This window comes from Eubalaena glacialis, chromosome 9, assembly GCF_028564815.1.
Source record: "Eubalaena glacialis isolate mEubGla1 chromosome 9, mEubGla1.1.hap2.+ XY, whole genome shotgun sequence".
NCBI classification, from domain to species: Eukaryota; Metazoa; Chordata; class Mammalia; order Artiodactyla; family Balaenidae; genus Eubalaena; species Eubalaena glacialis.
This window is the reverse complement of record NC_083724.1, coordinates 7,111,075-7,135,809: the sequence shown is the minus strand read 5'-3', so window position 1 is coordinate 7,135,809 and position 24,735 is coordinate 7,111,075. Positions and strand designations below refer to the sequence as shown.

The following is a 24,735-nucleotide window of genomic DNA, read 5'->3' as shown; positions in this document are numbered from 1 at the left end:
AAATGAATGTTTTCACAAAACGAAAGCTCCCTCACAGCCAGGGCCGTCCTGATGGAGAGGAAACGCACACAAAGAACATGGAGAAGTGACGGACACGGCACAGGAAAGGTGGAATGGGCTTTACTAGCAAAGGAATCTTCTCTGAAGACAATAGTGTTCCAAAAAAGGTCATGTTTTTGGAAGCACGAGGGATGATTTTTATTGAAAATCTACTACATAGTAAACTCTCTTGTCACTTCTTCATTCCAAGGTTCAAAAATAAATATGAATTTATTTTTCAAGCACGGTGTGGACCTTGCTTGACGTTACTGGTGAGCTTTTTGCCAGGAAGGACTCCTGTCACGACACACCCCATGACACCACAATTTGGTGGGACCGAAACAATTATCTGAGAACTACACCTGTGATTGCATTTCATGTAGCTTAAGAAAAAAAATCGAGGCGTCACTGATTTTCCTTCCAGTCTTTCTTGCCTAGTATGTGTTCCTCCAAAATGGATTTGCCTACAACACACAAAAACAACCTTGTGCTGCCTGATCCCTTAGGAAACTAACGGATGGAACAAAAGCCCTCCTGACAGTTCTGAGCATCCCATGACCTAAATAGCGGCGGTCCTTTGTAGCCAGCTCCATCTTCCCTCCTTTAATCGGAAAAGCTATCTTAACAGTTACAAAGTTAAACAAACCAACCAGCTTGCCAGATGTGTTTGTTGTTTACTAACAAACAATGGTCAAACATTTCTTCGCTGGGCAGATAGCAAGTGTGGATCTAAAAAGTGTGTCTCCAAGCCCTAAATAAAGAGGAATTGTTCTCTAGAAAAAGATAATAAGCACTTCTTTTGGAGCCACGGAGTGAAGTCATCACAGCTCTTTTCTCCTGTCAGAGGAGAGACAGGAAATGCCATCTCTAGAGACCCAGAAAAATGCTCTTTGCTTTCTCCTGTAATAAGATGCTTTAGTTTCTCTTCAAACATAATAATAGACCTTTTAAAAATGCGTGATGGTATCTGGGGTGACAGCTAAACTTACTTTCATTTCAACTTTTTGGTTGAACCTTAAAAATATACAGGTAAAATCTATACAAATAAAATCAGCCTTGAAAAATTTTTTAGAAATTTCCTGGGGGCCAGGGGTAGCTGAGATAAAAAATCACAGGGAACCTAAAATAGGCAAACATTAACTTAAAGCAAAATGACAATGACAGAGACTTCCCCGGTGGCGCAGTGGTTAAGAATCCTCCTGCCAATACAGGGGACACGGGTTCGATCCCTGGTCCAGGAAGATCCCACATGCCTCGGAGCAACTAAGCCCGTGCGCCACAACTACTGAAGCCTGCACTCTAGAGCCCAACTACTGAGCCCAAGTGCAGCCAAAAATAAATAAATAAAATAAATTAATTAAAAAAAAAAAAAAGATAATGACAAAGCTTCCAAGGAGATTTTACTGCACTGCAAGAAATCATACTTAGGCTGGATAGACAAACAGTGAGAATGTTTATTATTCACACATTACAGTTAGGTACAACACCGCTCCTTTTACTATATATATATAATATATCATTAATTTTTAAAACTACATTTAAAAAAGCAAAATATGGCATTGAGGTGAGAACAGCCACTTCAAAAAAAAAAAAGTGGAAAAAAAAATAAAAAGAATAAACACTCAACTAAGGACAGTCAGCCATCTGGAATTTTAAATAAAACTCAGATTCCACAGATGAAAACAAAGGAACACAAAAACTTGAAAAGGCCAAGAGAAAAGGAGCTTCCAGAAAATATGTCTGTGACAAATATTAGAATTTCCTCAAAACCTACAGTGTGGTGGGTTTGAATGCTAGCAGCTTCTAAGCCTGACTCAGGATTAATTAACGTAGCGATAAATCTGTGTATGTAGATCTTTATGTGGACCGTGTAGGAAAACTGTGAAGCATCTTCAGACCTGCTCAAGGGAGCATTCCGTCACCTCACTGAAGTCCCAAACCATAAACCCAGAAACGTTCCTGACAGGAGTTGTATTCTGCTTTTCTTCAGTAAGGCCTGTGTCCCCCAAATTCATTTATAATAAAAATATCTTCTCAATGAACTTGTTTAAAGTTCCTAAAAATGCCTGCCTCCCCGTGCCATGTTTTCAGTTATTCAACTTCCCCCGTAACACTGACCATCCAGGCACTGGGCAGCACCCCCCCCAACCCTACCCTGCCCAGTCCAGGTCCAGGTCCAGCAGCCCCGGCCAAGTTTCCTTCATCCCCTGTCCAGCTGCTCCCCTACACCACCGACCCTCTTATTCTCATGCTGGCTTTTACTCCCCAGAACTCTCCCCACATCCACACTTTTCTTTTCCTTGGCTTTGCCATGCAGCTTGTGGGATCTTAGTTCCCCGACCAGGGACCGAACCCCAGGCCTCGGCAGTGCAAGCACTGAGTCCTAACCACTGGACCGCCAGGGAATTCCCCACATCCACACTTTTTACCTAGACTCCAGTAGTCTTTTTTAAACTGTTCTTCAAAACAATCCCTTCTTTCACATTCCTTAAAATTCCAATTCCTCTGAAGAATCCCGATTAACTCAGGATGAAAGGATCTTCAAATGATCAGTATTAAGCAGCAAATGACTCAGATTCCTCACTTGATCTCTTCCAAGGGTATGAAACTGTTCTTCCAAACCAAAACAAGGAAAATTGCCCTTAATAAGGATTTTAGATAGAGTGCGAGGTTGATGGGTGAAACTTTCGGGATGGTAATCCTTCCTTGGGCTGAAAGATCTTAAAATCTAACTCAAATCGTTCACTCGACAGGTGTTAATTCCACACCCACATGTGCAGGGTGTTGCTTTACTTGTGAATAAAACAAAGCCCCTTTCCTACTGAAATAGTGGACACAGCAGTAAGAGAAAGAGAGTAAGGAACTCAAGAGGAATGGGTGTGGGTGCAGGCAGCATTTAGATAGGGCGGTCTGGGAGGATGCTTGAGCAGAGACTTGAATAAAGTGTAGGAGTGAAATTGCAAAGTTCTCGGAAACACCCTTCAAAGCAGCAGGAACAGTTAATGCAGATGCTTTGAAGTGGGAAAGGGCTTGGCGTGTCCAAGGAACAGCTAGAAGCCAGTGCAATTAGACTGAGAGGAAGGATAAGGCAGAAGAAGGCAGCAAGGACTAGACCGTGGACAGCCTCCCAAGCCACATGAGCACAATGGAAAGCTACTGGAAATTTTAAGAAGGGAAGGGACATGGTCTGATTTGCACTATCACAAGGTTGCGCTGGCTGCTGTATGGAGAATGGACTGAATGGGGGCAGGAGGTGCAGGGGGACCAGGCAGGAGAATGGGGACCACCTGCCTAAGGATGAGCTGGTGGTGGAGACGGAGATGGGGAGCTGGACCACGGACCATGGGGCAAGCCTGGAAGCAGAGATGAATTAAAAATAAAAGGCTTAGGACAGTCCTGCAGATGAGAGATGATGAGAGACTGGATGTGGTGAGAAGTGTTTGGATTCAGAACAATTACTGAAGGGGGAGCCGACAGGACTTGACATTAGACAGAAGATGGGGCATAAGGGAAAAGTAAGTCCTGGGTGCCCCACGTTTTTGGCCAGAACAACTGGGTTAAAAAGCACTGCCATTCACAGATGGCAGGAATTGCAGATTGGAATGGGGCATGATAAAGGATAAACTTTGGGGAATCCAAAGTTTGTTTTGGACAGGTTGACAGGGCCACCGCATTGCACAACTCTGGAGCATCCTTCACACTGTTGCCGGGCTCCAGGGCCTCTGCTGACAGCGGTGCGGACATGGGTGATGGGTGATGCTATATCAGACATCTAAGGGGAGATGACTGGATATAGGAGAGTCAGGTGAGACACACCACAGTAGTCAAGAAATTCTCACACTTTTTGGAAGAAAAAGAAGGTCTCATTCTAACTTACAAGGGGGAAATACAAAACCCAAAGTCGCATTTCAAATCCAAGAAATCAAAGACAGAATTTAAGGATCCTGATAATTAAGTATGTTACCCCATAAATGAGAAAATAAAATTTTTTTGGTTCACCAGGCCAGTGGTGTTGCAGTGACAGAACCACAGTGGAGACAGGGTGTTAATTAATTGAATGCCGCTATCACATGTTCTTTGAAAACAAAGAGAACAGAACAAAACAAAATACACCTAGACATACATTAAACCAGGGGCTATTAGTGGGTGCTGTATAAGCGTGACATGCAGAAGACCAACAACTTTTATAGGGTTTCCCGCATTTTGATTTATTTAAATAAATGCAGTAACACCAGTAAGGAAGAACAGCTTTTTAGACCCACTGCTCCTTTTCCAGATGATGAAATCTAAAATCTGTCTTGCTTTTCTGTGTTTTCTTCCTACAGGTTCTGGCTTTATAGCAGAGTATCCACAGTTGAATCTCAATAGAACTGAATAAATCAAAAACAGATTTGTAATTAGCTTGGTCATATAGATAAGCCCCTTTTACTTTTTGCTTTCCTTGATGCTAAGTTCTGTCTCTTTGCTGTCATCTCTTATAAAAACATGTTCTAGGGAGTGCCCTGGTGGTCCAGTGGTTAGGATTCAGCACTTTCACTGCCGTGGCCCAGGTCAGGGAACTGAGATCCCACAAGCTGCATGGCATAGAGCAGCCAAAAAACAAACAAACCAACAAAGACCAACCAAAAAACCAAAACATGTTCTAAACATATTAGGGTCAGTCTGGGCTGCAGAACTGCCTTACAGGAAATTAAGCCCCTTCGTAAGTTTCATAAATAGGACATAGCCAATACCTAAACTTTTAAATGTGTGGCTTTTATTTTATTTATTTATTTTAAAAATTTATTTATTTATTTATGGCTGAGTTGGGTCTTTGTTGTTGCGCGCGGGCTTTCTCTAGTTGCGGCAAGCTGGGGCTACTCTTCGTTGCGGTGAGCGGGCTTCTCACTGCAGTGGCTTCTCTTGTTGTGGAGCACGGGCTCTAGGCGCGGGCTTCAGTAGTTGTGGCTCGCGGGCTCAGTAGCTGTGGCGCACGGGCTTAGTTGCTCCGTGGCACGTGGGATCTTCCCGGACCAGGGCTCGAACTCGTGTCCCCTGCACTGGCAGGCAGATTCTTAACCGCTGTGTAAATGTGTGGCTTTTAGTATCCATTTTTAAACATTTCCAAAACCTTGGGGGAAAATTTCATATTGTCAATTCTCAGTAATGTGGGGTCTTGCAAGCATTATCTGAGATTTATAAAAATTTTAGTGAGTCACTGAAGGTATAATTATTTCCTCCAGAACTCTTCAGATAACCATTGCCAAAAAAGTGATTCTGCTCCTGGCCAACATTTCGTAATCAAGCGTTCTTTCCACCTGCCAGGAGAAACGTAGTTGGAGGTTCCAGTAAATGTTGGCTGGAACTTCCTCATTCCCCTCCTGGAGCTATAAGTCTCCATAAATCCCTCATATGTGGTTAGTGGTGACCACTGCGGATAACCCTACCCAGACTCAAAGTTTGGAGCTGAATCTCTCTCTAAAATGCTTTAATAACTTGATTCACGAGTGCAAAAACTGCTAGTAAGAGCATATTTATAATAGTTCTTTCAGAGGAATCTATCTGATAGCAACTCTGAACTACCCACATCTCAGATAAGCCAATTCACACCCAAGTTGGTCCTTTCAGCAACTTGGGAATCTCATCTTTTCTTCTTTTAAAGACCATCAATCTCACAAATGGCCAAAGTTGAACCAAGAACCATGAATCTGGTCTGCTTTGACCTCGTATTCTCATTTCTGGGAATTTAGCTTGGAGAAATAATCCCCACCCCACACACAAAGAAAACGGCTACAAAAGTAAAGAATTCACGGCAGTATTATTTATATAACTAGCTAACTAACTAAATAAATAAATAATCAGAAACCACTAATAGCCTATGATCAACCAGTAATTAGTTAAGTGAATTATGTGTTAGAATAATACATAGCCACTAAAATTCTAATTATGAAAACTATATAGTTTCGTGTAGAAACATATAAAGTGTTTATGATATTGAATGGGGAATAAAGAAAAACAAATTATACCTATACTAGGACTAATACCCTTAAATATTATATGTATATTATATCCATATATAGAGGATATCAATACTTCTCTATATAAATAACTATCTATATATCTATAAATGACATCCAGAAGGAAACTTGGAAAAATGATTTTGATTGATAAGAATTGTGAGTTTTTGTTCTTTAATTCAGCGTAACACTAGTAACATTCTTTAAAATTCTGGTAATCAATGAATCACAGCAACTCCCCTTAAAAAGGGAAAGTAAATAAAAGAAACAGACGTTCTTATTGTATGTGGTCAGCTTAAAGAGATGATGAATCTTGTACTTCCTGTAAGTTTATAAAAATCTAGGAAAATCAGGCAAGTATAAAATGTCTAAACTTTACACATTAAAACTAATCATGTTGCCTTAGAAAGAACTGTTGATTTTCCACTTATTTCTATCCATTATCATTGAACACCAGTAAATCCCAGACATTGTCACAGGATCAGATGCATTGATAATTTATGTTTGAGAATAAAAGACTGAAGGCAAAACAAAGGAACGGTCACTGTGTACTTTGACTTATATTCACCCCAAGGACTGGCCACTGAGTCCATTACCTCTAAAGAGAAGGTGAGCATCTTGCCAAAAATACAATTGCCTTAAGTGGAGCCCATGAGGTGAAGAAATTAAGAGCCCCCCTCCTCTCAGGCTTCCAGGAGTGTTGGTGTTTCTTAATGAGAACTGCTGCTGGCTTGAACACCAGGCTTAGGAAAGAACCTCAGCAGCTGTGCTCTTGCAAATGGCAAGTCAAAGCTCTCTTTTAAAGAATTTCCTTTTACAAAATCAACATATTCTCATCAAAATGAGCAAACGGATTTTTGTGTGTCAGGACCAACACTGGGTATTCATAATATTATGTGAGTGAACTGCATTGTAATAGGAGAACATAGCATATGTGGAAACTGCTGCATAAAAATCACATTTTCTCAAGTCTACAAATAACAAACGCTGCAGAGGGTGTGGAGAAAAGGGAACCCTCCTACTCTGCTGGTGGGAATGTAAGTTGGTGCAGCCATTATGGAAAACAGTATGGAGGTTCCTCAGAAAACTAAAAATAGAACTACCATATGATCCAGCAATTCCACTCCTGGGCATATACTGAGACAAAACTGTCATTCAAAAAGATACACGCACCCCTATGTTCACAGCAACACTATTCACAATAGCCAAAACATGGAAACAACCTAAATGTCCATCAACAGATGAATGGAAAAAGAAGATGTGGTACATATATACAATGGAATACTACTCAGCCATAAAAAAGAACGAAATAATGCCATTTGCAGCAGCGTGGATGGACCTAGAGATTATCGTACTAAGTGAAGTAAGTCAGAAAGAGAAAGACAAATACCATACGATATCACTTATATGCGGAATCTAAAATATGGCACAAATGAACCTACCTATGAAACAGAAACAGACTCACAGACATAGAGAATGAAGCCAGGGCCAGGGGGGCGGGGGTGGTGTGGTGGGGAGGGAGAGGGACGGACTGGGAGTTTGGGGTTTAGTAGATGCAAACTATTACATTTAGAATGGATAAACAACAAGGTCCTACTGTATAGCACAGGGAACTATATCCAATCTCCTGGGATAAACCATAATGGAAAAGAATTTTTTTTTTTATGTTGACAAAGTCTTTTCACACTTTTTTTTTTCTTTTTTTGGCCGCACCACGCGGCATGTGGGATCTTAGTTCCCCGACCAAGGGTCAAACCTGTGCCCCCTGCTGCGGAAGCGCAGAGTCTTAACTACTGGACCACCAGGGAAGTCCCAAAAGAAATGTATATATATGTGTGTGTAACTGAGTCGCTCTGTTGTACAGCAGAGACTGACATGACATTGTAAATCAACTATACTTCAATAAAAAATAAAATAAATTTAAAAAAATCATCCTTTCTCCCAAAAACATGAACAGCAAGTACTATCCTATTTTACTTTTAAGACGTCAAGAGTTTTTAAAATTAATTTTTATTGGAGTATAGTTGATGTGGAATGTTGTGTAGCTTCTGCTGTACAGCAAAGTGAATCAGTTATACCTTTAAGACTTTAAGCTTTTGTTTAAGATCAAACAGCTGGCTCATGAGCACGATATGGCCTCAGAGGCAAGGAGAATATCCATCTCTCCCACTACCTTACTGTCTTCTACTTCCTTTCAAATCCATTCAAAAAAGGAAGGAAACCTCATCTTTTTGCATGGTGAGCTATTTCTCACCAGGCACTCTTGTTAGAGATTCATCTATTCAAACATCGCAAAATCTATATGAAAAATAATTTTCTACTAGTATTCTGAACTGAACTTGGAAATCCTCTCTATATGCGGTAACGAGATCCAGCAGTAATCCTGTAAATTCTAAATCATCCCTTTGGGCAGGGAGGATTTCGCCACTGTATCAAATGGCCCAAAATGTATTAGGCTGATGGTTAAGAATGGTACTTAAGCAAGACACTATTTGTAGTCAGCCATGAGAAACAGTAACTCCACCTAAAATTTTAAAAGCGGCTTGTTTTCAATGCCATCAGCCAATTCAACATTTTTTAGACTGGTCCTGTTATGGACAATATGTTATGACATATGGTCACAAGGAGACCTGTATATGCTCCTGTTTTCTGTAATAAACCCTGGTCAAACCCTTTCTGGAGTAGAAAGGAGATTCTGTATTGAGAAACAGAAGGACCTGATGGAAGCTACCAGATATGCAGTGCCTATATATCAATACACAGAATGTGACGCCAGGTGGTTTGTACCTGTTTTCTTGCGATCCTCCCCTGAACTCGGGAAGGTGGTTTATTATAATCAGCCTCAGTTACAGATGCAGAACTGGCTGCTCAGAGAGTTATATAACCTGCCTAAGGTTTCCTAGCTGGTGGGGCTGCCCGAGTCCTGAGTGGGTTTGTTGACTGCAGAGCCTGGGTCCTTTCCTGTCCTCCCTGACTGCCAGGAACTGCGGCTCTCTGGACATACAGCTGATTGAGGCTCTCCTCTCCTCTAAAGAAGATCTGAAGTTCACTGTCAGCCCGTCATGGTCCCGCATCAAAGCAGCAACTGGATTTGACCCCAGAAGAGCTGGATTTGGGCTCTCGCTCTGTTGTGGCACTTCTGCTGATAATTACCGTCACCAGAAAGTGGAAACCATCACATTCTCCTGTGGTTTTGACAGTCATCCTTATGAAAATTAGATCACTTACTAAGAAAAGTCAGGGTAGCCAAAAGTGAAAGGTTGCAAGGAGAAATACTGCATAGTGTGAGATGATCTCAAGGAGCCCTTTCTACAGCTGACTGCTGATGGAGACCTTCGCACCAGTTAGCCCAGCATCCTTGGGTGTCAGTTCAAGAAAAAAACTCAGTGGGAACCAGAGCATGTGTGTGAATGCGCGCTGCCCTGAGAGGTGGGCTGCCTGGTAACAAAATGTAAGATGATGAGCACAATGTATAAGATAACAGCCCTCCCCCTCCCCCAGGGATGCTGTGAGGATAGAAGTCAGTTATTATAACCTGTAAAAACGATCCCTTGAGGCCAAACAGTTAAATATCCAATATTATGAGAGTAATTTTAGAAATCAGAGAACATCAACACAATGCCACATCATGCAGTCATTCAAAATAATGGTAGCTATTACCCACTTAATTAGCAAAGCAGAAATGTTCATGATGCATGATATTAAAACACCACAAATGTACATGTACTTACTGATACTCTTTCTAGAATTTTAAAAGGTTTCACAATTTCCTAAATTTTCATCTCAATAGAATTACAAAAGGCTTTAAGAAAGCATACTGTTTACAGCTCCTCTCAACAGAACATCTGACTCAGAGAAGCATACATGCAATTCTCCTTAAAATAAAAGGAACGCTATGCATCGCAAGATATTATTTAACGTGTGTCTGCACCACCTATAATTTACTCATTAAATTACTATAATTTTTTATTAAAAAAGGAAAAGAATTCAAAGTACAGATATGACAGACTGTAAAAAAGACATGATTACCAGTGAGTAAATAAAACAAAAGGACACAATCATAACACAGCAAAGAAATACAAGGATCTGCAACTAGTGAAACGAAGTCTAACTGAGAACTAAGCTATGTCGAAGAAGGCTGCTTCTACTTCTCAATTCTTTCTTTCACTCCAAGAGTATTGATCGAGAGCCTGCTTTGTGCCACACTGGGCACCGTTCCAGGGACTGAGAATACAACAGTGGACAAGAAAATTCTTGCCCTAGTGGAGCTTACAGCGTGGGGTGAAAGAAAAACAAACAAGTAAATACATAAAATGTTAGATGCTGGTTAAGTACTAAAGAAAAATAAAGCAGGGGGAGGTGGTAGAAATGGGGTGGAGAAGGTGGGGGGACTTTGTAATTTTAAATAAGGTAAACAAGATAGACTTCAACGAGATGATATTCCTGAGAAAGAAGTCAGGAAGTGAGTTCTGCAGATACCTGGGGGAAAAGCTTACCAAGGCGAGAAAAGCCAGTGCAAAGGCCCTGGGGCAGGATTGCACAGGGCATGGATCGCACAGGGTAAGAAGGCCACGTGGTTGGAGGGGGAGAATTCAAATAAGTAGGAGGAGGCCAAGTTATGTGGGCTTCACATTTCATGATTCACTCCAGAAATACAATTAATGATTCCTACTAAGGTAAATGCACAGTTTTTGTTTAGGGTGTTGGCTAAAATGCTAAATTGTATGAGTGAAGGAAGGTCAGCAAGAGACACAAGCCATTGACCAAAGTAACAAATAAGAAGAAGGTATAAACTTTGCAAGGTCAAGGGCAAGTCAGGAACGAGGGAAATAGTCCAGTATTGTGTTCAGATTTATTGTGTTTACTTTATGATTATATTAGGTATTTTGCTTAATTCCAAACCTTAATATTCTGTTTCACTTCTTCCTTTCCATCGTATAAAAGAAAAGCTCTCCTTTAGTGCATGGTCTATAGAGACTGTCACCTAATTGGAGCTCTGGTGCAGGGTTTCTCAGCCCCTATGGACATTTTGGACCAGGTAATTCTTTGTCGTGGAGGCTGTTCTGAGTGTTATAGGGTGTTTGACAGCACCTTTGGGCTCTACCCACTAGATGCCAGCAGCAACCCCCCAGCTATAATGCCCCTAATAACCAAAAATGTCTCCAGACATTGACAAATGTTTGCTGGGGTGGGGAGCAAAATTGTGCCTGCTTGGTAATCACTGCTTTAATGTGAATAGATAAAAACATCAGCTCAGTGTATTAGCTCTTTTCTTAATCCAATGGGTTGATCCTAAGGCATATATCTCTTCCTAACTTCTAAACATACCCAAAGCTATTTGCTACATATTTACAGTTCAGAAAGAACTAAACTCCTCAGATGTTCCAAACACCTTCCTGTCTCAGGGCCTTTGCATGGCTGCTCCCCCTATTGAATGTTTGTCCCATGCAACTTCTACTTGTCCCTCAAGTCCTGTTAAAGCCTTAACTGTCAAGCCCCCCGGGAAGCTTTCCCATGATCCAGAGCATAAGCATGTTAGGTGTTCCCATTCATTATGTGTTCTCACATATGTACTCGTACTTTGTCAAAACTATCACAACTGCAATTAAATAATTATTTTGGTCATTATTATTTAATATCTCCACCATTTCAGCAAGAACCCTATTAATCTTGTTGTCTCATGTATCTCCAGAGCATTAAAAGAATTACTGTGGACTCAAATTTATATAGAAAAGCATATCACTGGCCAACTTTGGTACTTTATTACTAACAAATTATTATGCACCTCACAGGCGATCAAAGTACAATGATACAGACCACCATGGCTTAATGATAAATCTCTTAGGGCAAAATCTTGACTATGAATATACTTTACTTGAGGGTACATTTTTCCCTTTTGTTAACAACAAAAGCTATGAAAAGATTGTAATGATGACAAGAGGAACAAAAAGGCCCTCTTCATTAGATGACAATGAATGAGCCACGGAACGAAGTGGCTGTAACTGAAGTCATCTTTCTGGCTCTTTTGAACTCCTTATAACACTTATTTTAACACAGTTTATTCCACACAGCGTACATCATATTGTATTGCTTACTCTTGTATATCCGATAGCCGCAAATATATTTAAATTCCTCAAAGGGGTTAGTATTCTGGGATCCACAAATGAGTTTCAGAATGTCCAAGGGACGCTTGAAATCGGATGTAAAGACCTAGAAACACTTTCTACGAACAGGGTCAGGAATGTTTATACGCGTCTCAAAGGTGGCAATTTAAGACCCACCATCTCACATGATTCCATTTATTGATAATTTTAAAACTTGTAGGGATACTCCCATCATCTTTGGTCCATCTCTTAGGAAGAAAAAACAAATTTTAGTTACCGATTTCCTCTCCTGCTTCAATTCCTGGACGTAGCGTGCTAACTCCACGGTGATCTGGGAGGTCATATTCTCGGAGATGACTTCATGCTGTCCAGCATAATCGTTCATCTCATTCAGGGTGGAAAGGAAGGCTTTACATGCTGTATACCTACAGAACAGAATGCACACCACTCCTTTTCAAACAAGGCACATCCTCTCTCATGTTGCTTCCCACCAGCGAAACAGTAATTAAAATCAGGTTAATTTGCATCCAATTCCCATAGGGACTTGACAATTCATTACACATAAGAGGGTTCTCATCAAAATGGCGCAGAATAAATTACAACTGAAATATTTTTCATTTTGTGAAGCCAAATTGCCCTACATAAGGCAATATTTGGCTTTGTTAATAGCCCACATATAACCCAAAATACATATACGTACTATAGGTACTAATGTCATGGATATTTAGATCTAAATTATAGACAATACTTTTGGGCTTTTCATGTTAAGATGTCTTAATTGCTGTCTGAAACAGACATATTTCTTGGCTGAATGAGACACCTGATATTACAAAACCAAATCAAGATGTAGAGTGCACAGTCCACACTTCCTGTATTTGCTTAGATTATATTCTAAGCTTATCCTAATTACCTTAATTGAAACAATCTGGAATAGGTCTAGTGCCTCAGTATAAGTTATTTGAGTAGGTTTTTATTGTCTTTCCCCCAGTTTAAAAACTGACACAGATATGAATGAGGAAGGCAACTTGTTTTTGTAGATATATCTACAGAATATATGTAGATTTCCTTTATAATCATCAACAATGCCAGACAGATATTACCACATAATGATCAGTGATAAACACACCTGTATTCTTCTTCCTCCTTCGAGTTCTTTTTAGGTTGGTATTTCTTCGAAAGATTCCTAAAACAAAAAGGCAGACATGTCACCTTATACAGAATGATAATTGAGAAATCAGGAATGAAAGAAGTCAGTGCTTTTGTTTACAAGTTAAAAAAGAAGTCACAAAATGTCCACAGCTGAAATCCATTTATTTCCTTCCATCTTTCAGCGTGAAAGACTTGCATAGCTTTGACTCTTTTACCTAAAGGTAGAGCAAATAAGAACAGAAATGGTCGCCAACTGGTCATTTACCTGGATGTTAAGACCTGACATTATTTAACTGGAGAGGGCAGACCATGTGTTTCTATGCAACCATTATTGCTCTAAATCCAAGGCAAGAATATGGACTGAGTCCAAATGTTTAAATGCAAAATCAAAGTGTCAAGGGCAGGTTTTCAAGGCTGTGTGCTGCTCTCCCAAAACCTAATGAAAACTACTTGTGAATAAGTCTTCTTGAAGGAAGTAGAGACAATATTTGGGGGGATGGTTATGCTAAGACATTTAGCAAGGAGAACTTTTAACCTGCCTAGCAGGCTTGCACTGAACGCACTCAGATTAGTCAAAATTGCTCTAATCTCTCTTCCTAATCCCATCTCCAGGTCAAGAATCCAGATACTCCCCTCTACATTCTGCATGCTTCAAGTTACACAAAAACTAAGAGGTAATCTTGAAAAAAGAAAACTCACTAACATTTGTTCCACTGATTGATTTCTTTTGGGTCCTGATTTTGGCTTGTGTAGTTAGAAGAACAGCCATAGAGGGACTTCCCTGGTGGTCCAGTGGTTAAGAATCCATCTTGCAATGCAGGGGACACCAGTTCGAACCCTGGTCAGGGAACTAAGATCCCACATGCCGCAGGGCAACTAAGCCCATGCGCCACAACTAGAGAGAAGCCCGCGCGATGCAACGAAAGATCCCACGTGCCACAACTAAGACCTGATGCAGCCAATAAATAAATAAATAAATATTGAAAAAAAAAAGGAAGAAGAACAGCCATAGATAAAGAAGATGTGGTACATATATACAATGGAATACTACTCAGTCATTAAAAAGAATGAAATAATGCCATTTGCAGCAACATGGATGGACCTAGAGTAAGGATGGACCTTACTAAGTGAAGTAAGTCAGAAAGAGAAAGATAAATACCATATGATATCACTTATATGTGAAATCTAAAATATGGCACAAATAAACCTATCTACGAAACAGAAACAGACTCACAGACATAGAGAACAGACTTGTGGTTGCCAAGGGGGAGAGGGCTGGAGGAGGGATGGACTGGGAGTTTGGGGTTAGTAGATGCAAACTATTACATATAGAATGGATGGATAACAAGGTCCTACTATATAGCACAGGGAACTATATTCAATGTCCTGGGATAAACCATAACGGAAAAGAATGTGAAAAAGAATGTGTGTGTGTGTGTGTATATATATATATATATAGCTGAGTCACTTTGCTGTACAGCAGAAATTAACATCAACTATACTTCAATTAAAAAAAAAAAGAAGAAGAACAGCCCTAGGAGCGGACTAGTGGTCCACAGTGGGACTCTTCATATGACAGCATCTCAGTATTCACTTCCCTGTTTATTCCATGTTGTTATTCCTCTTTCATAGTAGCTACTTTCATTATTTCACATTCTATTTCTTTCATTTCCCCTGAATCTACAGATGTGCCTAGAAAAGTGTGCAATAATACATTTACAGGGCTTTCCTGGTGGCGCAGCGGTTGAGAATCTGCCTGCCAATGCAGGGGACACGGGTTCGAGCCCTGGTCTGGGAAGATCCTACATGCCGCGGAGCAACTAGGCCCATGAGCCACAATTACTGAGCCTGCGCGTCTGGAGCCTGTGCTCCGCAACAAGAGAGGCCGCGATAATGAGAGGCCCGTGCATCGCGATGAAGAGTGGTCCCCACTTGCAGCAACTAGAGAAAGCCCTCGCACAGAAACGAAGACCCAACACAGCCATAAATAAATAAATAAATAAATAAATAAATAAATAAATTTTAAAAGTTACTGTAAATTTACAATTTTGATCATGGTACGTTTTACAGACAAAGCGAAATGTGAGTTCACCTCTAACAGGTGTTACTAGGTGACACGAGAGGCAGAAGACTTTAGTAAAAAGGACGTTGCTCTGGGAATCCAGAGGCCATGTGACTAGATGGTGTAACCTCAGACAAAGCAATGGGCAAGCCTGTGCTTCCAGTTTCTCATCTGTAAGCCCGAGGCAGGTGGGTGAAATGACCTCTATTATCCCTTAAAGTTTGGAAATTCCCAGGGAATATATATCACCCAATAGAATAGTGATTGTTGCAATTACTTTAAAAAGAAGGCATGGGTATATAACAATTTAAAAATTATAATTAGACAAACTGATGAAAGAAAAATGTACTGACTTGGAGGTTGCTATCACGTGAGCTATGCTTAAACAAACTACATTGTGTTTTCTCTACTGATACTCTGGATACACAGCAAAGACTATCTAATAGATCTAGATTTGAAAGAATGTGAAAAAGCAGTATTTCCTCTAAGCACGTGCCTTAGAGAAAAATTAATGCAAAGGAGAGAAATTTTTGTTTTTAATTTAATTTAATTTTTTTAACATCTTTATTGGCGTATAATTGCTTTACAATGGTGTGTTAGTTTCTGCTTTATAACAAAGCGAATCAGCTATACATAGCTGATTCACTTTGTTAAAAGAGAGAAATCTTATATATTGAAAGCACGGTAGAATTCTTTGAGTTGCCTACCACATTTAGTCCTTAAAAAGGTAGATTTAATAAAAACAATAGCTCCGACTTACATGTACCAGGAATAAAAGGGGAGCCATGGAAAGCAGATGACTAATCAATAGGTTATTTTCCAAATATATTTAAAGCAGCATATATGGGACCTGCAGTATTGAAAAGCCTAGGGGTCGCATGTGAGATATTTTTAGTGCATGGTTTTAAATATTGACCATTTCTTCCACTAACTATAAATTACAAATGGAAAATGTCACTTCTAAATTCACATCTTATATAAAAACTCATTCAAAACTGTTATTTTAGAGGTTGATTTAAATCTACATTTTCTTTTTAGCTTTCAGTCATTAGCAGCCGTAAAAATAACTTAAACTTTATATCTAGTTGAAGGAAACATAGCTTGAAGAGATCCAGGTGAAACCAGTACTTTTTATAGTTCCGTTTTACCAGTCAAATCCTAAACAGGATTAAAGACCAGTTGTGGGTGCTCTCCAGTAAAGACGGTCCAGTACTGAAGAATGAGTATCACTTTGACGATGTTAGCATATATAGCATTCAAGATGCTTCTTAAAAGCATCAATGAATATTTCATTCTATAAACACCAGCAGAAAACTAAAAGCTTAAGAGGTCTATAAGGGAACTTCAGATCTAAGGATATTCCTCTCAGGGACCACTACAAAAAAAAGAGCAACTTGCATTTCCATTCTCTGGAGGTGGGCTTTCTCGCCCCATTTGTATGAGGTTATTTTAAAAATAAGCAAGCAAATAAACACCAAAAGCACCTTTAAATTTATGGGGTCCTTCTGAGAAATTTAAATTGTTTTATATACTCGCTCTTCAGATAGGCTAATTAAAAGGTAAGAGGAAAATATATATCTTTTAATAAAGATACTGGATTTAAATTTGGTTGGTCCTAAGAACTGCAGTGAGGCTTTTAAAAAGGAAACACTTGGGCCTCATTCCAGACCCTCTGAAATGGAAGGTCCAAGGCTGGACACAGGAATGTTTTCTGTTGTTTTTTTTTTTTTAATCTGTCTTTTATATTTTAAAAGCTCACCACAGATTGCCAGATAAAGATGGCACAATAAAATCTGATCAGAGAATTGTGCTTTTCCAACAAAAGGTGAAATAAAAGCCAGGAAATTTTCAACAGCAGAAAATAAACCAATGAAGAAAGGCACATAACCTCAGTCTACACACTTTGAGAAGCGGTGACCAGTGTGAGGGACAGAAGATTCTGGAACAGTGTAGAACAGATGCTTGAGTCCACAAAACCCTGAAAACTGATTCAGACAGAAGTAAACTGAGGGGTCAGTAAGCACTCAGGGAACAGTGACAGAAAAGATCTGAGAGGAAGACATGCAGGCTGACCACCCAGATTCCAGCACTTGGCAGGAGCTGGGGCTGGGGCTGGCCACCTGGGCCTCTACTTCCCAGGGCTGCAGGCTGAATGCCTGGGGAAGATCACCACAAAACCTAGGGATTCCCAAGGAATAGGGGTGAACGCCTTTGACCTAATGGAGTGAATGCTAAAACAGAAACTCTAACAAAGTTTCAGAACAGACAACAAAACTCAGAGTCTCAAAGACAAGATGTACAAAAACAAATGCTTTTGAGACCATGCCCCATGGGGTTAATAGAAACTGGTGACTAACAGAAATTCTTGAGCTTGCCTTCCAGTTTATTAAAAACCCCTTCACGTGTAACCTGCCTTCACCGATCAAGCCGATGCTTTAATTGTTGCTACAAAAGGCTTAGTTGTCCTCCAAGCATCACACAGCCAAAACAATAAGATGTTTGCCTGGGTTGTTTTCCAGGAACTTAGAGCTAACTGTGTCTAGCTCAAGCTCAAGCCAGCTAAGACTGGTTGGGACTACCTAAAACAGGGCCTGCACAGGTGTCTGGTAAATGACATTTTGACACCAGAGGGCCAAAAACCCCACCTTCAGATCATGCTAAGCGCCTCCATTTTTGAACATGCATCCCATGAAGAAGCAAGTAACTCAGATATGCCTGCACAGAACACTAATTACCTCACCTTTTCCCTACCTGCAATCACCTTTCCCCACGCCTAAGACCACCCTGCTTCTTTATGCCATAAATATCCCAAGTCCCTCGCCTTCAGGGAGGTGGATCTGAGACTTGTTCTCCTATCTCCTCGCTTGGCTGCCTTGTGAATAAACCCTTTCCCTGCTGCAAACCTCGGCGACTCAGTGTTTGGCTTGCTGCATGTTGGCAAACGAACCTGGTTTGGTAATACTTTGTATAGGGTAATACACCTTACCCTATAAGGGAGCTCAGAGGGAAAGACCAATGGCACCGGAAGCACAGCAGTGATCATTCACATTCTATCAGATCAAACAGGGGCACTGGTGTTGCTTGTGTTAATAACAAAAACATGCTTAGGCATCAACCTAAGACGTTTACATGTTTTATCTCATTAAGTCCCCTCAAGAGCCTTATAAGGTGGGAATTATCGTCATTATTATTATTCACATATTACAGATGAAAAAGACAAAGCACAGAGAGTAACGTGTCCCAAATCATATTACTATTAAGTGGAAGAACATCCCAGGCATTGGGACTCTAGAGTCTGTTACTTGTAACCACTTCACTAAACTGCCTGTATTAAATATAAGCAAGGTGAAAAGATGCAGTATGTAATACAGAAGAAAAGGAAGGGACTTCTCTGGCGGCTCAGTGCTTAAGAATCCGCCTGTCAATGCAGGGGACACAGGTTCGATCCCTGGTCCGAGAAGATCCCACATGCCGTGTGGAGCAACAAAGCCTGTGCGCCACAACTACTGAAGCCCGTGCGCCTAGAGCCCTTGCTCAGCAGCAAGAGAAGCCACTGCAATGAGAAGTCCTTGCACTGCAACAAAGAGTAGCCCCCACTCACTGCAACTAGAGAAAGCTCGCGCACAGCAACGAAGACCCAATGCGGCCAAAAATTTTAAAAAATAAAAATTAAAAAGAAGAAGAAAAGGAAGGAAGAAAATGACAGAGAAAAACCCAATCTGGAAGAAAACATACAAGGAAATGAAGCAAATCCTAACTTTGGATTAGGATTTGCAGAATATTTTACACTATAAACAAATTTAATAAAAACACAAAGCCAATAAAGCAAGAATCCCCAGCCTACAGGATAAAACAGAATGGGATGAAACTGGGAGGCTGCAAAGCTAAGGAAATGAACTGGGAACTAAAACACACCACTCCAGAGCTAATAAATAAATTAGGCTGGATATCAAATTTAAGTGAGGAAAGTTTTAAGACAATCATAACGTGGAAAGCAACTCTCATAATCAGAAAAAGAAAAAAGATCTGAAGAACAAGATGCTGTAACATAAGGAAAATGGATCTCTGAAGCATATGACCCAATAAGTAGAATAGAAAAAAATTCAGATATAATTGACAAAAGTTCCCCTGAAATAAATTATTGACTTTTCATATGAAAGAGAAATTGATAAAGAGTGATCAACCACAAGGCATTGCTTGGTAAAGTTATCAAACTGCTAAGTGGAACAAAAAAGTTCTTCACATACAGAGTCAAAAAAGCAAGTCACCTACAAAGAATAAAAATTTGGCTGGCCCCAGACTTTTCAACCAGAAGACAATGCAGCAACAAAGTTTGGAGAGAAAAGTATGACCAGAGAATAATCAAGTCAAATTGTTGTTAAGTGCAGTCTACCCTCCACATCTGTGGGGTCTACATCCACAGAGTCAACCAACTGTGGATCAAAACTATTGGGGGGGAAATTCCAGAAAGTTCCAAAAAGCAACACGTGAATTTACTTCATGATGGCAACTGTTTACACAGCATTTACATTGTATTAGGTATTATAAGTAATCAAGAGATGATTTAAAGTATACAGAAGGATGTGTGTAGATTATACACAAATACTATGCCATGTCATATAAGGGACTTGAGCATCTTCAGATTTTGGTATCTGAGGAGGGCGGGGGCAGGGGGTGGTGTTCCTGGAACCAATCCCCCACGGATTCTGAGGGATGACTGTATAGTGGCATTCTCAAACAAGAAAGAACTGGAGGATTATGCCACAGGCTCCTATAGGGGGAAAATATCCCTATTTTTCTTGAGGCCAACAAACAAGTGGAGAGGCTGTGGTAGAGGGAATGGTGTTGAGCATAAATCTATAATTAAGACAAATTAACTGTGAGACTCATGTTACAGACTAAATTATATAACTCAATTAGGAGAGGAAGTAAAACAGGTAAATACTATTTTCTTTATCTTTCCTAGCAGTGAGTCAATTGAGCCTGTTTAAAATTACAACATGAGGGGCTTCCCTGGTGGCGCAGTGGTTGAGAATCTGCCTGCTAATGCAGGGCACACGGGTTCGAGCCCTGGTCTGGGAAGATCCCACATGCCGTGGAGCGACTAGGCCCGTGAGCCACAACTACTGAGCCTGCGTGTCTGGAGCCTGTGCTCCGCAACAAGAGAGGCCGCGATAGTGAGAGGCCCGCGCACTGCGATGAAGAGTGGCCCCCGCTTGCCGCAACTAGAGAAAGCCCTCGCACAGAAACGAAGACCCAACACAGCCAAAAAGAAAATAAATAAATAAATAAATAAATAAAACTCCAATCTCTTAAAAAAAAAAAATTACAACATGAGTTAAAACAAAAACAGACATAAAACATGAATGACACCCTACACATTTTTCATAATCTTTTTTCAAAATCTTATAAGAATTTGTTTAATATTTCAAGTTTGCTAAATCCTTCAGTTTCACTTTAATAAAATCTTTTAAATTGTTCAAGTAAATATAAATTTAATACCTTGCATATACAATATGCAACATATTTTATAAAATGACTTTTACAGTTACCTTTTATTTACAATGAGATCCAATAAAAAAAAAAAAAATTGACCAGGACAAGAATGGTTCATCAAGAAGAAAGTACAAACGGCTCAAATGTATAAAAACATACTCAACCTCATTCATGCTAAGAGAAATACAAATTACCTTTCAGACTTAGCAATTTTTACTTATCAAATCGGCAAAGATAAAAAAGATGGGTAACAAGAAGCATTGAGGGTCAAGGCGAGAAGCACTGCCACGCACTCTGAAATGGTGATAAGGGTCACAGCTTCCGAGAAGGGCAACTTGGTAAATTCTACCAGAACCAAAGTGCTGCTTTTAGGAACTTATTCTCTAGATATGCTTGCCCAAGTGTATCATTCAAGGTTATCCAGTGCAACTCTGTTCAGAGTTGCAAACAATTGGAAACAACATATCCACCAATTCAATGCAACACTGTATAGCTGTAAAAAATAAAAATGAACCCTTGGAATAATTTCCAGGATGCAGAAAGGCAAGGGCACACTGAACTGCTGGGGAAGCAAGGAAGAAAACACACTTCCTTGCCTGTGTATCCATAATATCTCTCTGGAAGGATACGTAAGAGACAGATAACATTTACTGTCCCTGGGAACAGGGGTAAGAGAAGGGACACTTCACTGTAAACCATTTTGTACCTTTAGAAGTTTTAATCATATGAATTCATTACCTGGTCATAACAAATAATTTAGTTTGTTTTGTTTTTGTTTGTTTGTTTGTTTTGGCTGCGTTGGGTCTTCGTTGCTGAGGGCAGGCTTTCTGTAGTTGCGGTGAGCAGGGGCTACTGTTCCTTGCGGTGTGCGGGCTTCTCATTGCGGTGGCTTCTCTTGTTGCAGAGCACAGGCTCTAGGGTGCGTGGCCTTCAGTAGTTGTGGTGAGTGGGCTTAGTAGTTGTGGTGCACGGGCTTAGTTGCTCTGAGGCATGTGGGATCTTCCCAGACCAGGGATCGAACTCATGTCCCCTGCATTGGCAGGTATATTTTTAGCCACTGCGCCACCAGGGAAGTCCTGTTTGTTTATTTTTAAAGAAACAGTTGCTAAGGGGCAAACAACAATAGTTGGTTCTCTTATACAGGTCATGTAAGATGTTTTAAGATTATATTAAGGGGACTTCCCTGGTGGCGCAGTGGTTAGGAAGCCACCTGCCAATGTAGGGGACATGGGTTCAAGCCCTGGTCCGGGAAGATCCCACATGCCACGGAGCAACTAAGTTGTGGCCCATGTGCCACAACTACTGAGCCTGTGCTCTAGCCCATGAGCCACAACTACTGAGCCCGTGCACCACAACTACTGAAGCCCGCGCGCCTAGAGCCCGTGCTCCACAACAAGAGAAGCCACTGCAATGAGAAGCCCGTGCACCGCAATGAAGAGTAGCCCCCACTCGCCGCACTAGAGAAAGCCTGCGTGCAGCAACGAAGACCCAATGCAGCCATAAATAAAAAATAAGAATTTTGAAAAAGATTATATTAAGAATTTGGGACTTTCCTGGTGGTCCAGTGGTAAAGAATCCGCCTTCCAATGCAGGGGACGTGGGTTCAATCCCTGGTCAGGGAACTAAGATCCCACAGGCCTCGGGGCAACTAAGCTCCCGTGCCACAACTACTGAGCTCATGCACCTCAACTAGAGCCCGTGAGCCCAAACTACAGAGCCCACGTGCTCTAGAACCCGCGCACCACAACTACAGATTACACGCGCCCTGGAGCCTGAGCGCCACAACTAGAGAAGAGAAAACCCACACGTCACAGCTAGAGAGAAGCCCACGCACCACATGAAAGATCCCGCATGTCTCAACGAAGATCCTGCGTGCTGCAACTAAGACCCGATGCAGCCAAAAATAAATGAAATAAATAATAAATAAATCTTTTTTTTAAAAAAAAGATTATATTAAGAATTTGACCCTACGCTGCCTTGAATGGATAACAACTATAGCAGGGGTCAGCAAACTTATATGTAAGTACCGGTCATGGGGCTGCAAAAGCAGCCATGGACAATACATAAATGAATGGACGCACCTGTATTCCAATAAAACTTTATTTATAAAACCAGGCAGTGATGGGTTTGGCCATGGCCATGGCCAGTAGTTTGTTAACCACTGACCTACAGAAATCAAAGCCCTAATTATCATCTTCCATGTCTAAAATAAGTTGTTAGAGTTTTTTTTCCTCTAATGCAGACAAGAAATTATTTAACGACAGACAACTCCCCAAAGAGATCATGATGGGTTTTCAACATCATATTGATGTTTTAAGCAAGTCTTTGTTGAATATGCTCCAGTCACACTGGTCTTTCCATTCCTTGAACATGTCCCCACCTTAGGACCTTTGCACTCGCTGATTCCTTGGCCTGGAAGAACTGCTCTCAGATCTTTGCATGCCTGCTTTCTCTTCGTCTGTCAGTTCTCAAGCAATGGATTTCCCTGGCCAGTCAGGCTAAGTAAGCCTTGCCCCGCCATCATGCTCTAATGCATCACTGGTTTTACTTATTCGGGGTGATAAATGCTATCTTTAAGTGATTTACTGCCTTGCTTATTTGCATGCAGTCTTTTTTCCATAGTGAGAAGGTGAGTCCCTCAGGCTCAGGCACTTCCTGTGTCTCGTTCACTAGAGTCCCCCCACCCCCTAACTCTGTTGACACATTATTAGTTGTTCTGTTTGTTTTTAAACCCTCATCAGCTCCCATAGGCCTGTGCAAACACATAATTCTCCTTGAAGCAGTGCTGACCAAATATTGTAGACCTGTTCCCTGTTGATTCACTCTTTCTACAGCTATTTACTAAGCACCTATTTTATGCACTGTTCCATACTACAGGGATTCATTAGTGAACACAACGCAAAGAGCCCTGCCCTTGAGAGGCTTATATTCTAGCAGGGAGGGAGCAGAAGACAATGAACAACACAATATATAAGAAAATTACATAATGTTAGAAAGTTATCAGCGCTTTGGAAACACCAAAAAGTCCACCAGGGAGGCAGGGAGGCCCTTACTGAGCAGGTGACATTTGAGCAAAGACTTGAAGGAGGTGAGGGAGTTGGCCACGTGGATCCTGGGGGATGAACCTCTAGGTGACATCTATATGAAAGGCCAATGCAGCATCCCGGGGTGAGAGCATGCCTGGCACGTACAAGATACAGCAAGGAGGCCAATTCTGTTAGAGCAGAGATACGAAGGGAGAGAGAGAAAGAGATAATGTCTGAGAGGTAGAGAGATCCGTTCATGTAGGGCTTTGTAGGACATCCACTGGAAGGATTTTCGATTTACTTCGAGGGAAATGGGGAGACGCTGGTGTTTTGAATGAGGAGTACTGTGAACTGGCTGTCTTGTGGAAAAGACGGACAGTAGGAAATAAGGGAGGAATAAGAAACCAGCTAGAAGACTCATAATTAGCCAGGTAAGAGGTGATGGGGACTTGGACCACAATGCCAGCAGTGGAGGTGCTGAGAAGGGCAGGGATCCTGGATCAATCTGGAAAGCAGAGGTACCAGGACTTCCCGATGGGGGCGGAAGAGTGTGGGAGAAAGACAAAAGCCAAAGATGACTCTGGAGTTTTTGACCCAAGCAAGGAAGGATGCAGCTGCCTTCCAGCCGAGCCGGGGAGTTGGGGGGAGCCGGGCTGTGGAGATGCAGATTTTGTTGGGTTTTTTTTGTTTGTTTTTGGCTGCGGTGGGTCTTCGTTGCTGCGCATGGGTTTTCTCTAGTTGCGGTGAGCAGGGGCTACTCTTCATTGCGGTGCGCGGGCTTCTCATTGCGGTGGCTTCTCTTGTTGTGGAGCACAGGCTCTAGGTGCACGGGCTTCAGTAATTGTGGCACGAGGGCTCAGTAG

The 24,735-nt window shown here is 41.1% G+C and overlaps 1 protein-coding gene across 7 annotated transcripts in view; it reads right to left on the bottom strand.

Moving 5' to 3' along the window:
• Positions 1-24,735, bottom strand: part of FNBP1 (formin binding protein 1) — a 143,141-nt gene that overhangs the window by 64,676 nt on the left and 53,730 nt on the right. For all 7 annotated transcript variants that reach the window (XM_061199766.1, XM_061199764.1, XM_061199765.1 and 4 more), the window contains exons 3-4: positions 13,266-13,322; positions 12,417-12,564 (exon numbers count right to left, since the gene is read on the bottom strand). In XM_061199766.1, coding sequence (XP_061055749.1) covers positions 12,417-12,564; positions 13,266-13,322 — 205 coding nt within the window. The remainder of the gene's footprint in view (positions 1-12,416; positions 12,565-13,265; positions 13,323-24,735) is intronic.